The sequence below is a fragment of the Otolemur garnettii genome, unplaced genomic scaffold, assembly GCF_000181295.1.
Source record: "Otolemur garnettii isolate 467f Iridium unplaced genomic scaffold, OtoGar3 scaffold00136, whole genome shotgun sequence".
In the NCBI taxonomy this organism is placed as follows: Eukaryota; Metazoa; Chordata; class Mammalia; order Primates; family Galagidae; genus Otolemur; species Otolemur garnettii.
Window position 1 is genome coordinate 5,398,973 of NW_003852531.1, and position 18,426 is coordinate 5,417,398.

Sequence of the window (18,426 nt, forward strand, 5' to 3'; positions counted from 1 at the left end):
CAGTGCTCATGTGAATGCGTCCAGGGCTTATATATGTCTAGGTAATAGGATCTGGCTTATAGGTCTTAGATATTAGGAGGTATGAAACCAATGTCTCGGCCAAAAATTCCACCTCAAGAATCTCTCTTAGGCCAGGCATGGTGGCTCAAGGCCTGTAATCCTAGCACTATGGGAGGCCGAGGCAGGTGGATTGCCTTAGCTCAGGAGTTCAAGACCAGCCTGAGCAAAAGTGAGACCCCTGTCTCTACTAAAAATAGAAAAACTGAGGCAAGAGGATCACTTGAGCACAAGAGTTGGAGGTTGCTGTGAGCTATGACGCCAAAGCACTCTACCCAGGGCGGCAGCTTAAGATTCTGACTCAAAAAAAAAAGAAAAAATTTGGCCACTTAGCCAGGCGCAGTGGCTCACGCCTGTAATCCCAGCCCTCTAAGAGACTGAGGCAGGTGAATTGCTTGAGCTCAGGAGTTTGAGACCAACCTGAGCAAGTGAGACCCCCGTCTCTACTAAAAATAGAAAAACAACTAGCTGGGTGTGGTAGTAATTCCAGCTACTCAGGAGACTAAGGCAAGAGGATTGCTTGAGCCCAAGAGTTTAAAGTTACTGTGAAGTATGACGCCATGGCACCCTACCCAGGGTGATGAGTGAGACTCAGTCTCAATCAGTCAATCAATCAATAAAATAAAAATTGGTTACTTGATGAGAGTGTTAGTATGTTTATATTTTATTAAAGGCAGTATTTTTATTTTGATGTTTGTGAAATTGGGGGCACACCTAATAATTCGATGCCTGGTTTATGAGATTAAGGACTTAAATTACAAAAAGTGAGACAGTATTAGACTAGTTACATGTATGTGTCCATGTAAACTCCCTCTCCTTTGAAAATTCAGGGACTTTTATTCTGGTAAAGATACATAGAAATGCTCCTCTGAAAATAATCCATTCCTCCCAAGAGAAGTTGAGAAATTATTTTCTTTGGAATGACTAAATTTTTAAAATGACAGCTAACTGAACAATACCTCTTTGAATCTAGTCTAATGGGATTTTTCTTGGAACTTCCAATGACATTTTATACCAACTTTCAGCAAATAGCAAGCACCTTACATGACTGAATGTTTTATAATAGTTTTGACTAGAAAATGTAAAATGCTGCCAACCGAGGCACTTTTTGAAGAGTTCATGTGGTTTTTAAGAGTATAGACCTACTTTTTCCACTTGCTTTTAGTGCATGTATCATTCCTAACATTGTTATTTCATTTTCCCATGCAGGTGAAAGACCGTTCATGTGTGAAACATGTGGCAAAAGTTTTGCTTCCAAGGAGTACTTGAAACACCACAACAGGATCCACACTGGCTCCAAACCCTTTAAGTGTGAAGTGTGTTTCCGGACTTTCGCCCAGCGGAATTCACTTTACCAGCATATTAAAGTCCACACAGGTATGGTTGGAATGCCCCAGGAAGAGAGTTCAGTTTTGCAAGAAAAATGCCTCAGAGGTTTTACACTTACTAGAAAAGTATTTGAAAGGAAGCTTTAGGAGAAAACTTTGGCCAACTTTTTATAACATAATAGCATTTTTTAACTTTTGAACTTATTTCTGGCTCTGAGAAATTGAAAAGCATTTATGTGGGGGTGGCGCCTGTGGCTCAATGAGTAGGGCTCCAGCCCCATATGCTGGAGGTGGTGGGTTCAAACCCAGCCAGAGCCAAAAACTGCAAAAAAAAAAAAAAAGAAAAGCATTTATGTGTACAACCAGGAGACAACTAAGTCCTATTGGTGCTTGGGGTTTTTATTGGAAAGGACAGCTTACCCAGGGGATGAATGTTGGAATATGAAGTAGATATGTGAATATTTGAACATTTTCACAGTGTAAACAGTGATAATGATCTATACATGTTAGTGTACACACATAGGCACATATTTAGTTAGGACTTGCGGTTTTGTCTTTCATCCTTGAAGGAGTCTGTAGGTGTAGTACACACTGCAGGCACGAGCCAGGGCCTGTTTTGAGTCTAAGCTGCGATCCTTCAAATAGCAACAAAAATAATTTTATGGTTGGAGGTCACCACAACATGAGGAACTGTATTAAAGGGTCGCAGCATTAGGAAGGTTGAGAACTGCTGGTCTAAGCCATAAACTATTGTATCATAAGGACATTAGATTTGTGCCTCTGTCAGTTGGCCTGTAAGTCACTCCCAACACACCTTATGTTGAAATGCTGAGGCTTCCAGAGGTTTGCAAAATCATCATCCCAAGTATATTCAGGATTAAACACAGGAGGTCAAAAGAGACCCACCAGCAGTCTCTTCTCCCCGTCACAGGGGAGCGTCCCTACTGCTGTGACCAGTGCGGCAAGCAGTTCACCCAGCTCAATGCCCTGCAGCGCCACCGCCGCATCCACACTGGCGAGAGGCCATTCATGTGCAACGCATGTGGGCGCACGTTCACCGACAAGTCCACCCTCCGGCGGCACACCTCGGTAAGCAATGGGGTGGCTTGTTCCAGAAAGAAAACCATTGGTCCTTAGATCCACAGAACTCCCAATAGATACACCTGCTGCCATTCCATGAGGTAAGGAGACAACAGGTGTTTCCTGTTGAATGAATCCATACCAGGTGAATGCAGTGGAAAAGCAGGCCCCAAGGAAAGCACAACCCATGACAGGTAATTTCCAACAGTGAGGGTGGGAAAGGCTGATATTTGACAGTTAATGGAAAGGGTTTCACTGCAGTGGAAGCCAAAATCAAGTTGAAGAGGGACTATTGTTTTAAAAGATGCACTTGATCAGAGACACATTGGGTGACTTTTCTTTTGTGTTCCATTTATAGATACACGATAAGAATACTCCATGGAAGTCTTTCCTTGTTATTGTAGATGGCTCTCCCAAGAATGATGAAGGGCACAAGACTGAACAGCCCGATGAAGAATACATGGCACCCAAACTCTCGGATAAATTGCTGTCTTTTGTAGAAAACAGCCATTTCCACAATCTGGCCACAGTCCAAGGCACTGTATCCACCATACACGAGAACAGTTCTGCAGACACAGCCTGCAAGTCAGACAATTCTGCAGTGTCCCAGGACACTCTGCTCACTACCACCATCAGCGAACTCAGTGAGCTGGCTCCACAGACAGACTCAGTGTCCACACAGCTGCACCCTCTGACCAACATGGAATAGAGCTGACGTTACTCACCAAGCAGTTCCAATCTTGTTGGTCTTTGTGTGTAGATAGCTGTACTTGTACTCAAGGTGATGTTGGGGCTAAGAAAAATAATTGTGTGCAAAGTTGGGGCAAGAATGGCTTCTGCAGATTTTCCTGAACTTCTGCGAACTTGCACGGCTTTCTCATAGCATTTTCAAAGCTTTCCCTGCACAGTTCTGATCTGCATGATCTCAGCTACATGTTACTGGCGAGGCAGCACACATGACCTCACTTAATTCTGCCGTGAGGTGTGTGTGTCAGTCATGCAATGCTTTTCTATCTTGATGTTAAGACAACTGCTTATCTTCACTGCAGAGGACAGAGCATTGATGAGCTCACGACACTGCTGTGGTGGCCTTCCTGGTCTCTGATCTGCCTTACTTTCCCACGTGGGTTTCCTTATCTGGTATTTTTCTACCAAGCTGAAAGAAAATTAGGGCCATGTATTTTCAGTTTTTCTCCCCTGTTTAATTGAAACAGACTGGATTTGCTGCAGGGACTCTCAAATGGGACTGAAGAGATGGATTTTTGCAGCCATCCCACCCCACCCTATGTGTAAGCACTAAAAAGGCTATGACAAATTGAACACTTGTAGAAGTGCTTAATATAATCTCTACTCACAGCACATATACAGCTAGGACATTTGTCATAAAAATCAACTTACTCAGTTTCATTCTTAAAGAAAAGTCAGATTAGGTAAAAGCTGTCCTACCAAAGAGCTTAGCAAAGCAGTATAGTAGTCTTTGCAAAGAAGTGTGAAAAATTAAGTGAGAGGCTGGAGCGCACTTTTAATAAAATTCACAAAATGTGGTGAGTCTTAGAACACAGAGTATTTATGCCAGGTTTTCTGACTTGATTTCTATAATTTCCAGAACCTTGGACTTCCTCACTTCCACACCAGAGATTGAAATCAATAATTGCCACATGTTTATTTCCTTGGGAGCATGTGAGAATATATATAGCAGAAGGGACCAAAAGCCTCAGCACAGTTACCTCTGATTATGCCTTAAAGAGTTGACTGTGTCTTTGACCAGTAGCTTTGTCTCAAATGCTCCATTGGCTGTTTCATGCAGGACTTAATTATTGCTAAAAAAATTCACAACTGGACAAGTATGGTGGTTTATGCCTATAATCCCAAGGCTTTGGGAGGTGAAGATGGGGAGGCAGCCAGGAATTTGGGACTAGCCAGCACAACATAGTTAAGATCCCATCTCATTAGCCTGGCGTGGCAGCATACACTTACACTGCCAGCTACTTGGGAGACTGAGTTGGGAGGATTGCTGGAGTCCGGGGCTCAGGCTGCAGTGAGGTATGACCAAGCCACTGTGCTCAGAATGTCTTTTAAAAAAGAAAATTCGCAATGAAAAGACTATTCTGCTGCCTTTGTTAAATGTGACATTGGTTTCAGGGCTTTGGGTATGTGCCTCATGCTTATGAAATGCTTTGATTCACATGTAATCCTTAAACATCATAATTTAAAGAGAAAACCTTGAAGGAGAATTCTTTTGTTCAGTAGTTGCTTTTGTTCCCTTCATTTTTGATAAATTTGCTGCAAAAAGACTGGTTTTCTAAGAGGAAGGTACTTTTCTAAGAGGAAGGTCCACAATGCTCAGGGTGATCCCTGAGGGAGGACTCTTCCTGAGTGCAGCAAGGAGATCACTGCAAGGTGTTTCAGGTACTCACCACACATCTCACACCTGCTCTTAAAGGTCATAGTACCAAGTTACTTTAAATTCATTTAAGTGTAATTGTATCCTAGTTGTGTTTATAGAACAAATAAATAACAACTGTCACAGGGCCATTTTAATCTTAGTAAGAGGAGACTGAACCTGCCCAGCTAATTTACTGTTTATGGAATGAAGTCACTTGATGAGAAGGAATTTAAACAATAGATTATTTTGTTACCTACTGGAAGAATTCTTGTCCTGAATTTGTTTTAGAAGTTCTAAAAAAACTGTCGGCATTAATAAATGTCTCCTTCATAAAAGTAATTGTGCAATTCTATTTCCATAATTATAATTTAGGGTCTGCAGAAATAGGCTTCTCAATTAAAACTGGTAAAATACGCCTAATTGCATGAATAATGAAACTTAAAACCAGGTCCTGTAAGTCTTTATTTCCTGCATTCCTAGGGTTAGTCCCCAGCAGTGGCCGCTTGGGGAGGGGACCACGCCCTCTGCTTGAGCATAAGCCGGGGGCCATCAGGCAGTGTGCAGCACTGCTACTTTCTTCAGAGGAAGGCTAAGTTGCCCACCAAAGAGACAACTATACACAGGTCCCTGTCCCCTTCCTGGGAGGATAAGGCTGTCTTGAGAACAGAAGCCTGTAACCCATGTAGGAGCTGGTTACAGAGAACCTGTAGGCATCTTCTGGTATCCCCTCAAGCACAGCAAAGTGGAGGGCCGGCCACCTGAATGTTTCCAGCCCAGTGCTGCCACACTGCTGCTTTCAGAGCCTAACGAAGGCCATTTAGGTGACTTAGTGCCTGCCAACAACTGAGTGAAATACTTTGAGCCCAGACTCCAAAGGGCTCTGAAGCCTTTGGTTCTGTTATACTTTTTGTTGTATAGAGTTTGAAAAAATGTGAATGGGAAGAACTTTATTAAAGATGATTTTAACAGAAATGTGGTTTTGGTGTAGGTGATTATCTGAACAAATGTTGAGTCTGTGCTGTAATTTAATTTCAACCTGTTAAATAGTGAACCTTGTCACACCAGGTAAACATATTTCAGAAACTAGGTAGGTGCCTGTCCATTTACCTAAATGCCATTGATCATATTCCTATGGTACTAACTAAAGTTGATGAGAATGACCCCAAATTTGGCAATCACTTCTATCCAAAATGGAGGAAGAGAACAAGAGAAGTATTTTATTTTACCTTAATCTCTCCTAAACCCACCAATATCTTTTTGAAACCCTTGTATTTGCTGTGCCTACTTTGTGAACAATCACAGAAATAATAATGAAAATTGTGATGTTCTTTAGCAATGCCTAAATGAGAAATTTTTTTCCTCTTCATAGTAAAAGTGCCATTTTCAGCATTTTAAAAATTCAAGTATTTCATTGCACAAAAACTCTTACATTCCTTTTTTAAAACACAGGCATGCAGACCTCTGGAAGGCGTGCCTTCTTAATGCTAAGTGAGATTTTCTTCCTAAGAAGGTCACTACCTAATAGAGATAATGTGTGGAAATAACACTCTAAATAATAGGCTGTCTAGCACATATGTCCTGTCAAGTGTAGGTTGATGAAGAAATATCAAAAAACAACATTAAAAATTTGCTTTAAATGACTTGGAGAGTCAAGAATATGCTTTAGGATCTAAAATCAATGTATGACAGGATGATGGGATGAGCCAGCCTGTAACTACCCTACACGTCTGCCTCCTCCCCAAATCTTCAGGCTCCAGCGGTCAGTGGGTTTGAGCCTTCCCCAGCAGCACCCTCTGCCCCTGTACAGATACCTGCAAAACTAATTGCCCACACTGCCCAGACAGTCAGCTGGCATTTTCTTAGGGGAAGGAAGTGGCAGGCTACAGGGTCCTTCGCTTCCCTGCCACCCAGCAATCTTTCAGCAGCCACTCCTTCCTCAACACTACAAGGGATTGTTGAGCCTGAGAATTCAAGGTAGGTGATGAGAATGTGAGGTCAAAAAGAGCTCCACACTTCAGGGAGGGTTTCCTTCTAAACTCCCAGTCTGGGTTCAGCGCCTGTACCTCAGTGGTTAGAGCACCAGCCACATACACTGGAGCTGGTGGCTCGAACCTGGCCTGGCCCAGCTAAACAATGACAACAACAAAAAAATACCCAGGGATTGTGGTGGGCGCCTGTAGTCCCAGCTACTTGGGAGGCTGAGGCAAGAGAATCGATTAAGCCCAAGAGTTTGAGGTTGCTGTGAGACATGGCAATCTACCGAGGGCAACATAGTGAGACTCTGTCTCAAAAAACTAAATAAACTCTCAGTCTGCAAAACCATTAAAGTTGAGTTGGTTCAAAGAGCCGAGAGGATATTAGTGTGTAGTGCCTTAAACTTAAGGGGACAACTTTGAGAAAGAGAAGCTACTTTTGACTTGTGTAAATTTAGCAAGGAAAGACTAGGCAAAATGTTACTTATAATTTCCATTTTATTTATTGTACAGATTCAAATAATACAAACATACTCTTTCTGCTAAGGTAGACTTACTGTTATATGGTAAGTTTTCATACTGTAATCCCTGCTGAAGAGCAGCTTAGGCTTCCACAGGGCAGGAAACCTGCTCCTGGTCACAGCTGACACCACAGCGGGCAGGTCACAGGGCATGCTGTGCAGCCCAATCCCCCAGAGAAAGTCACAAAGGTTTGCATTTGGACATTTTAAACGCACAATTAAACAATAAATGCACAAGGGCTGGTGCATATACTTTAGTTACAGTGACACTATCACACATGGTCACAACTGTGCAAAAATACTGTTTTCAAATCACTAAATTAAAAAAAGAACTTATACAAGCTATAAAAATGTTGCCACAAAAAGCAAAGCTTTCCTATAAGAAAGTCTAACTACTTGGACAATGAGCCAACCCCCAATTTACTAAAGTAAAAGAGCTGTGCCATAATCATTATATTCTATTCATAAATAATCTCTTTAAATCTTGAAGACCTAACTCATAAGCATCTGGAAATATGGCACCATCCTATATCCAGGGGACACAGAAAGGAATTAAGTTTGTACTCTGTTGTCTGAGCCTTTCTCTCATTCTCCTTTTATCTTCTGGCAGGTCTATTCTAGTCATTACAATTACTTTTATTCTTTTCATGTGAAATATTAAAGATAAAAATTAAATCTTAACCCAGGCCCCAGTCCCAATGTTTATTTCAATGCAAAGAAGCAATTCTCTAATTTCACAAAACGTTACACACCCTGTACTTAAAAACCAGACCTCTTTAGACAGGCGTCTGTTAGAGGATCAGAATAAAAAGGTCAACAAAAAGAACTGCCCTAAAAGAAATGACTTGTTTTTTTGTAGGAGATGCCAAGAGCAGGACAGCCTCTGGGTGAGATGTTCTGCAGCTTTGGGGCAGACCCTCGGGCAACTCATCCGCAGGTGTTAAAGCTTAAACACCCTTTGGAGTCTGGGGGAGGGGGAAGGGGTGAGCTGAGCCCGTGGCAATCCTTAAGCACCGGGTCATTGTCTAATACTCCCCTCACCTGTCAACTACCCTCTCAATAAATAGCTACTGAGGAGGTTGCTCAAGGCTACTCTGCATTTATGGTTAGCCCACCTCTCGCAAGCTTGTACTTCTATCCGTTTCACACCTGTTTCCTTCATGGGAGGACAGACAGGACCCTAGGGGTCACAACAGTTTTTACTTTAAGTGGTCAGACTAGAAGATTCTTTGTTAAACTGGTAATGACACAAGCACAACACCCTGTTCCAATGCTCTCCTCATGGACACACTTAAAACAGAGGGCCCCAGCTGCACCCCACTGCCTATAGAACATATTAGGTATAGAGACAAGAAGCCACTTTTCTCTGATCATTTTTTCATAAGAGATTCTAAGAGGGAGTGAAGACGCACCAGCTGGGCACCACTGTAGATCTGATCTCCAGTGGCAGCAGCTTTCATTCAAGCATCCCAGAACTTGGAAGAAAGGGAAGAAGAAATCCTCGTCAGATTCTAGGTCCTATGGCCAGAGCAACCTCATCTCCTGGCCCATTCCCTCTACCCCAATGGACAGACACTCTTCACACCTCGGAGCTTTCAGATTTACTAGCCTGCCTCACACAAATCACCATCACAACTATGACCACATGTCCTCAGGGCCATTTGATGTGGAACCTCTATAATCTGGCCTTAGCTGGCTCTTTCAGCTTCAACTTCTGGTACTTTCTCTTTCATTCTAGATTGACCTACTCCCCACTCCTAAAGTGCCCCTTGCTCAGCCTGTGGCCAGGGCACACCCAATCTACTTCTGCCCAACAAAATCCTACCAATCCCAATCAAAGAACCATCCAAAAATGAAAATGCCACTCCAGTACTACTTACCAACATAGTATGGAAAGTTTCATTATCTGTTATTAATGACAGCAGCACAATTTAGAAAGAACCACAGGTTATGATGGGTAATAAACACATATCATTTGTATCTCCTTTGAGATGAGTCTCCCATTGTTGCCCAGGTTAAACTCCTGGGCTCAAATGATCCTCCCATAAGCCTGAGTAACTGGGACTAGAGAGAGGTACATGCCACTGCATCCTGCTTTCAACAAATGCATGTTGAATACAAATCATATAAATATGAACAGGAGAGATTCAGGAAATGACTATGCCACAAGCACTACATGGGCATATAAAATAAAAGGTAGGATCAAATTCACAAACAAGGGGGTGTCAGTATATTATGTAAACTGAAATAAACAGGACAAAGTTCAAACACACAAGCTAAGAGGAAGATCAAGTCTCCTCAGAAGCAGTTAAGGGTTCCTGCCCAACTGGTCAAAAACCAAACTCCTGTACTATATTTACCCCACCTAACACATCAAGTTCAATAAATCAGTAAATTAGTTACATACATTCTCAAGCTTGACTTAGATAATCTATCCATCCCTGATCAAAATTTACATGGCCATGGCACAGAAGACACCACCTCAATATGAGAGAGTGCAAGAAAATAAAGACCAGGGTGTGCCAATTAAAACATTCATATGCAAATATAAAGAAAGGGATTTCTACTCCAACTATACGTGGAAACTATCTCCAGGGAAAGGGGAAATTCCATTTCTAAAAGATCTTATGATTTGTGTGTGCACTTATGTGTCAGTCAACTCCACCACTGACATTCACCCACACACGGAGCCCGTGCTTCCAAAAAGCCCCTTTCCTCTCAGCATGAGAGCCGCGACAGACTCTGGCTACTCAAAACTTTTGCCATGCACATACACGTACATGTTTGCAAACAGAACATCATAGAAGCAAAGAAACTTTTCAGTAGTACCACGGAAATAATCACAGGACAACAAAACTATAAACATCTCTAATGAAGTCATAAATTCATTCCTACTAACTGTCCTAAAAGTTAAACACCTTTAAAGAATAAATACATCCAGAAGCTAATGGACAGAGAAAACTGCAAAATGTCTATTAGAACTGGGTTGGTATTTCAGTCCAAGGAAAAGGACATAAAAATGTGGCAACATTAAACATGGTCTCTGAAAATACCATAATAGTAGGGTTGCAATTCTGAAGTAATGCTCAGGAAACACTGGGGGGGTTCTGATGAGCAGGAGACAGCCTGTCATAACCACAGACAGGGGCCTCCTCCTCTGTCTCACAGCAGCACACACGCAGGGAGCTTAAACAATACACAGGCCATTTGGCTCATATGCAACAAAATTAAGCCATTAAATGTGTATCTCATAAAGATCACTTAGCCCTAAGACAAAACTAAAGAGGGTTAACCACATGCCACAAAGACAGATGTTTCACTTCAGGTCTCCATCTCCTTCTCCATCCCCCTGAATGGACTTTTTGATGCGGAGCAGCATGGTGGTCAGCCACTGGTCCAAGCGAGATATTGAGTCAAATTCCTTCACCTAGTGTAAGGAAAGAGGAACAGGAATTATTACACAGAAATAAATCCAAAACACAAAACAACAGTATCTCAAGCTGCATTTCTAGTAAAAATCCACCAACTTTCCCATTAGAAATTATTCATTCCAGTTTATAACTTGCTTTATTAAAAACTGTTTATTTTTTCATTATCCTGTTAATATTTTGATGGCACTAAGGGCATGTTCCTGGGATACTGTATGTGAAGATGTGTATGAAAAATTCATAACATTCATGAAAACAGAAAGGGCATTATTATCGTATTAGACAGAGGAAAATGGATACTGTATAATAATTACAAAGGAATGTGGAAAATATTCATTGGACATGAAAAAACACAGATGCAGAGTTAGAAGCAGAATTCCTTTAACACATTTCAATGCATTACCAAAGAATAAATTGACAATAGGATGAAAATGACTTTGCAAAAAATTTAAACAGGAAAACATTCTTTTCCATTATCACTTCAGAGCCATGATGAACATGCAAATGGAGGATATTAAAAAATCTGCTTGAATCTAAACATATGATGGCAAAAGATGGGAAAACAAAAGCCAAAAAAAAAAAAAAAAAGATGAGTATGAAGAAAAAATTTCAGTTATTTTATGCTACAAATATAACAAACTGTCACTACTTTGTTTCTATATTTAAAATTGTATTTTAACTAATTTTACTTTACATTTATTAATAGATCAGATTGTATATGTTCCTTTTTTTTTTTTTGCTCTGTTGCACAGGCTACAGTGCATGATGTGACCACAGCTCACTGCAGCCTTGAACTCCTGGCCTTAAGACATCCTCTTGCTTCATCCTCCTAAGCAGCTGGGACTATAAGTCACACCACCATGCCCAGCTTGGATCAGATTAATTTCAAAAGACATGTTAAAACAACACATCATAACAGTGATATCTGCTCTTGAACTAGTCTGAAAGCTAAATTAGTTTTGAGTATAAATCAGGAAACAGCACCAACTGCAAATGGAATTTCTGCCTGGTAATGGCTAATGGAACAGTCCCATTTGTGGGAGATACAATATGACCTTTGGAAAATACAATATAGGTATGCTGAACTACATTCAAATAAATGTTTAGATTTTACACAATGAGAAGGAAAACAAGTTTCTACAACTTAAGTCTTCAAGAATATGATATATCCCAAAGCAGAACTTACTGCTTCAGTGTAAGCTTCACTGTTCTGTTCTTCATGAGCTTCTAGAAGTTTCTGGTAGCATAAAAATATGGAAAAAACAGTTTGGTAAGACAAAAAAGTCCTATTTCTGAACATGGAAACAGCCTTTGTATGGTATTAACTCATATTGCCAAATACCTCACCCACTTGGAGAAATATTCAAACACGAGTCAAGATCCAAGTTAAAAAAAAAAAGATCTAGTTTTTAACTATTAGTATTAATATTTCCCAACTGCCTATTCCAGAGAACAGTACTATGTTCTTGACACTAATGGCATTAGAATACCTACAGCACAACACAGGAAAAGAACCGGGTCTCCCAGTTAGCAGACTTCACAGACTAAAACTTCATGTTAAACCAAACCACTTAGGTACTGTCATCTGATAGAGAAAAACTACCTTTTTTCAAAGTTTTAATATTACTTACTTTCAATAATTTACATTCTCTTGAATCAGTAAATGCTGGAAACATTTCCTCATATTTCTCAAGAGCAAGCTGAGAAAGAAAAACCATTCATCAAGGTCAGACTTACTCAACTAGGAAACAAAGCTTTTAACATTATATTAACTTAAAGAACTACTTAAGTGTTTAAGAAGTAAACTGTTAAATCAACAACAGAATCAACCTATTGATTTTGAACTTTCAGTTTCAATTAAGAATTACTTCCAAACCAATTTTCCTAAGTTAGGGTGCTGTAGAGAGTCAATATGAAAGGAAGTTAATTCTAAAAATTCACAGACCAGGTGTCTGTGTTCGTCATTAAATGGAAAAGCTCTTCCTTAACACTGTCCAGACTTCAAACAAATTACATTTAGATTCCCACTCAAGACTGGGGGAAAGAATATTTTGTTCTTCTGAGTCTAGACACTGATGCCCACCCACCTTGGCCTCTGTCTCCCAGCTCACTCACACTTCTTCCCAGGCCCTGCTCCCACTCCATTTCTGAGTAGTTTTTCTTTTCTAGTTCCCCAATTTTTTCTTTCTTTTTGAGATAGGGTTGTCAGCCAGGCTGAAATGTGGTGGCACCATCACAGCTCACTGCAACCTTGAACTAACTCTTGGACTAAGAGATCCTCCCATCTGGCTTCCCAAAGTACTGGGATTATAGGCATAAGCCACCATGCCCAGCCCCCTAATTTCTTTAAAGCAAAACTACTAATGAAAATGTGCCCTTCAGAAAACTTACAGCTTTGGCTATTGAAAGATTATAGCAGGAATATCTTCAGAATTATTATTCCTTTGAATGAACTCAGTTTAGTCTTGCTACTAACAGCCAGACAAAATGGAATCAAGAACAGCAGAAGGCCGGGTGTGGTGGCTCATGTCTAATCCTAGCAACTTGGGAAGCCGAAGTGGGTGGAATGCCTGAGCTCAGGAATCTGAGACCACCCTGAGCAAAGCAAAACTACAGTTCTTAAAAAAAAAAAAAGGTGGGTGTTGTGGCAAGCGCCTGTAATCCCAGTTACTCTGGAGGCTGAGGCACGAGGATTGCTTAAGCCCAAGAGTTTGAGGTTGCTGTGAACTATGATGCCATGGCACTCTACCCAGGGTGACTGAGTGAGACTATCTCAAAAAAAGAAAAAAACCCAGAAGAGGATGTGAAGGTAGGGGCTGTTTCCAGGGGACTCCTTACCTTGGCATTCAACTCGTCCACTATGAAGTGACAGAGGGCTGCTTTGAAGAAGTAATCCTTTGCACTGTACTTCAACAAAGGATTATCCATTGTGTTTGCCCCAACCTAGGCACAGAAAACGGTTAATTTTAAAGATTTGCCTTTTTATATTAGGCAAAATAATTCTCCTCTGTTGCCCTTTAGAAAATACTTTAGTATCTTATGTTAGTTGAGCTGTGAAATATAGTAGAACCTCAGTAAGTTGGCCACCCAAGCAACTGTAACAGAGGCAGTCAACATAAGGAACTAGGCCTACTGTATTGACAGGTACATGTGGTGCATGTCCAGTCTATGAAAATAAGGTTGATTTAAGGAGATGGTCAATGTGGGAAGATGGTCAATTATAGAGGTTCTACTGTATATTCTTTTAACTCAATACCACACAGTAGAAAATCTTTAAGAGCCTCACTTTATCACCCTCAGTAGAGTGCCATGACATCACAGCTTGCAGCATCCTCCAACTCCTAGGCTTAGGCAATTCTCTTGCCTCAGCCTCCCGAGTAGCTAGGACTATAGGCACACGCCATAACGCCCAGCTAATTTTTTTTTTGTTGTTGCAGTTTGGCTAGGACCGGGTTCAAACCCGCCACCCTTGGTATATGGGGCCAGCACCTTGCCCACTGAGCCACAGGTACTGCCCAGCAGAAAATCTTAGTACACAAGAATATTAAATACAACAAGTGCTAACCTTGAAAAAACAAGTTGGAAGATTTTGCCTCCAGGAAGATAAAGGAGAGACATCTCTTCCCCTATTCCCTCCCACTAAGCACAACTGAGGTCCAGCTCACTTTACATAAAACAAACATTCATAAATGATGGACCCAAGAGGGCAGAGTCGTGAGGACTTTAAGACCCAGGGCAAAATCTAAGGGTAGGTTCTCCTGGGTTCTCCTTTTCCTTCCTATATCCATGGCACAGAACTGAAAAAACCACTGACCCAGAAATGTCAATAGGTGCAGACCAAAAAAGAGAACTGATACTGCCTGCTCTCTAGCCAAAGGAGCAGGGCAGGGGAAGTCTGTCAAGAGACAATGTTTAGACAGTACCTCTCCACTCCATCCAAACACCACAGAAAAGGCCCACTCCTGCAAATATCACCAAGGCTGAAGACGGAGACATGGGTGCCCATTCTTGCAGGCCTGTAAGGAAGAGTCCAACACCCCTGCCAAGGGGGCCTCAGGGAAAGCCAAACAGGGAGCTGAAGCTCCGTCCTACCCTCCACCCATCACTGAAGCAGTACAGACACACAGGGAGCCTGGGCCCCACCTGCACCCAGCAAGAACAAGACACCCCTCCCAGCTGGAGGTGTCAGATGAGGTCTGGTGGAGGGTGAAAGGTGAAGACTTTTCAGCATCACCAGATGAAATCAAGAGCCCCTGCATGGTGTTGGTGGAGACCAGGTAGGGAGTGAGATGTGTCTGCCTCTGCCCACAGGTAACTAGGCCACCGCAGGTGTCAATGGAGGCCTAGTGATGGGCTTGAACTTCCACCTGGCCATAATGAAAAAACACCCTAACTTTTCCCAACAAGATGAGTGTCAAAGGAGGACAGCCAAAAGAAAAGGTTTAAATGGTTCTCCTAACCTAGTGAGAAAATGCCTTGTTTTCAATAAAAAGCACTAATAATAGGAAAAACACAGGAAGATCTCAAGCTGCATGAAGACAGACAAGTAAGAGGTAACAATGCCCAGATGACAGAAATGTCAAAATTATCTACTGGAACTTTCAAAGGAGCTCTCATAAGAATGCTTCAATAAGAAATTAAACAGTTTGGTGAAAATATTTCAAATTGTATATAAAACCAGCACACTGTTCCCCATGACTGCATTAATGTACACAGCTATGATTTAATTTTAAAAAATTGCAAAAAAAAAAAAAAATTACAAAAGCACTTGAAGCTAATGAGAAAAGTGGAAGCAGCCCAAATGCCCATCAACCCATGAATGGATCAACAAATTGAGTATATGTATACCATGGAATACTATTTAGAAATAAAGAGATGAGACCTTACATCTTTTATGTTTACCTGGATGGAGTTAAAATACATTCTTCTTAGTGAAGTATCTCAGAATGGAAAAACAAGTAATCAATATACTCAATACAAATACGAAACCAATCTATAAACAATTACATGCTCATATGAACAATAAAACACAAATATAGTCTAGTATGGGAGCAGGGGGAGAAAAGAAAAGGGGAGGGGAAGACAATTGGCAGAAGAAGAGAGGGCATTGGGCGGGATCTCACCTAATAGGCACAATGGGTGGGTGGATATCACGCCCCCTAGGTGAGGCGTTCTTTTACAACTGGAACTTTACCTTGAAAGTGAGAACAATGTAATCTAAAAATTTGCACCCTCACATTAATTGGAAATAAAAAAATAATAATTAAAAAACTCAAAGCATCAATGAAGAAAACGCCACTAGGAAAAAAACTAAAAGATATAAAGAAAAATGAGAATTTCAGAACTGAAAAACATGATGACATACATCAAAAGTAGGTGAGCTCCAAGGCAGAATGGATAGGGACTGAATGACAGAAATCAATCTGAACAAAAGAGATCAGACTGGCTTAAAAATGAACACACCATCCTGGAACTATAAAACAAGGCCTGCCTTTTGTGTTCTTTGAGTTCTAGAAGAGGAGAAGAAAGAGAAAGAGGTTGAAAAAGCATTTGATGAATAAACTGCTAAGGAATTCTCAAAATTTTTTGTTTGTTTGTTTTTGTTTTTTGAGACAAAGCCTCAAACTGTCCCCCTGGGTAGAGTGCTGTAGCATCATATCTCACAGCAGCAGTAGCATCACAGCTCACAGCAGCCTCCAATTGCTAGGCTCAAGCGAGTCTCCTGCCTCCGCCTCCCAAGTAGCTGGGACTATAGGTGCCCGCCACAACACCTGGCTATTTTTTTTGGTTGAAGCCATTATTGTTGTTTGGTGGGCCCAGGCCGGATTCGAACCTGCCACCTTAGGTGTATGTGGCTGGCACCTTAGCCACTTGAGCCACAGGTGCCGAGCCAGGAATTCTCAAATTTATACCTAACAAATGCAATCAGTGTAACCTGGTTTCTTGTACTCTTAATGAATCCCAAATTTAAAAAAAAAAAAAAGAATTATCAAATCTGTCAAGAAATACAAACCTACAGATTCTAGAAATTTAGTGAAACCCAAACAGCATAAAATCAAATACAGCAGAACCTCTGAAGCTGACCACCCTCCCTACACTGGCCACCTCCTTAAGTTGGCCTAATTTTCACAGATCAGACATGCCTAGTTCCTTATGTTGACCACGTCTGTATGTTGGCCATTTTATTACAGTCCCTTGTGTGGTCAACTTACTGAGGTTCTATTGTACATACACCCAAGATACATTACCATTACACTTACCAAAACTGAAGACAAAGACAAAACTTATGAAAGTGGTCAGAGAACAATACTTTACCCACAAGAGAAAAAACAACCTGAATGACAAGAAACTTCTCATCAGAACTTATAGAGGCCATAAATTGTGCTTTTTTTTTTAATTGAAGGAAAATAACTATCAATTTAGAATTGCATACCCCAGAAAATATGCTTCAGCAATGAAGAAGAAATCACAACATTTGCAGATGAGGGAAAATTAAGAGAATCTGCTACCCTAAAAATACTGGCAAATGATTTTCTCTAACTTGGAAGATCAGACAGGAAGAAAGAACATGGTAAGCAAAAATATGGGTAAATACAATAAGCTTTCCTTCTGATCTTGAGTTTTTAAAATTATGTTTGATAGCTGAAACAAAAATTCTGACTATTGTGGCTTTGCATGTATACAGAGGAAACATTTAAAATAATCATGTAGAGGGTGACTCCTATGGCTCAGTGACTAGGGCACCAGCCTCGTATACCAAGGATGGTGGATTCAAACCCGGCCCCAGCCAAACTGCAACAACAACAACAACAAAAATATAGCCAGGTGTTTTGGCAGGCGACTCTAGTCCCAGCTACTAGGGAGGCTGAGGCAAAAGAATCACCTAAGCCCAAGAGCTGGAGGTTGCTGCAAGCTGTGATGCCACAGCTCTCTACTGAGGGTGGCAAAGTGAGCCTCTGTCTCTTAAAAAAAAAAAAGATAATTATGTATTGACTGAGAAGAATAAAGGGTTAGGGCTAGTACACTTGGATGTGAGGGAGGTACAGGAACTAGTTCCCCATGGATACTGAGAAACAAAGGTACTCAACCAAAACTACAGAAAATTGAGTGACCCAAAAAAAAGTGTGAAAAAGAAAACAGAAATAAGAAACAAAAAAAAAGATAGAAAGAAGTAAAATGTTTGGAAAGACGTCTGGAGAACACTTAGAGAACCAAAAATTTTTTGTTCTGTTTTGTTTTGGTTTTTTGAGACAGAGCCTCAAGCTGTCCCCCTGGGTAGAGTGCTATGGCATCACAGCTCACAGCATCCTCCAATTCCTGGGCTCAAGCGAGTCTCCTGCCTCAGCTTCCCAAGTAGCTGGGACCACAGGCGCCCACCACAATGCCCAGCTGATTTTTGGTTGCAGCCGTCATTTTTGTTTGGCAGGCCCGGGCTGGATTCGAACCCGCCACCTTAGCTGTATGTGGCTGGTGCCTTAGCCACCTGAGCCACAGGCGCTGAGCCAAGAACTAAAAATTGACCTGCCATTCGATCCTATAATTCCTTTATTAGGTACATACCCAGAAGATCAAAAATCACATTATAATAAAGATATTTGTATCAATGTTTATTGCAGCCCAATTCATAATTGCCAGGTCATGGAAGAAGCCCAA

General features: G+C 41.1%; 2 protein-coding genes across 2 annotated transcripts in view; one reads left to right on the top strand and one right to left on the bottom strand.

Annotated features, from left to right (window-relative positions):
* The window catches only part of GZF1 (GDNF inducible zinc finger protein 1), an 11,808-nt gene extending 5,985 nt beyond the window's left edge, over positions 1–5,823 (top strand). The window contains exons 4-6 of the mRNA XM_003798476.3: positions 1,267–1,434; positions 2,317–2,474; positions 2,824–5,823. Of these exons, the coding sequence (XP_003798524.1) occupies positions 1,267–1,434; positions 2,317–2,474; positions 2,824–3,174 (677 nt within the window). The 3' untranslated portion in view covers positions 3,175–5,823. The remainder of the gene's footprint in view (positions 1–1,266; positions 1,435–2,316; positions 2,475–2,823) is intronic.
* Positions 5,824–7,338: 1,515 nt separating this feature from the next.
* NAPB (NSF attachment protein beta) overlaps positions 7,339–18,426 on the bottom strand; it is a 61,920-nt gene continuing 50,832 nt past the window's right edge. The window contains exons 8-11 of the mRNA XM_003798477.3: positions 13,612–13,716; positions 12,405–12,473; positions 11,960–12,010; positions 7,339–10,772 (exon numbers count right to left, since the gene is read on the bottom strand). Of these exons, the coding sequence (XP_003798525.1) occupies positions 10,662–10,772; positions 11,960–12,010; positions 12,405–12,473; positions 13,612–13,716 (336 nt within the window). The 3' untranslated portion in view covers positions 7,339–10,661. The remainder of the gene's footprint in view (positions 10,773–11,959; positions 12,011–12,404; positions 12,474–13,611; positions 13,717–18,426) is intronic.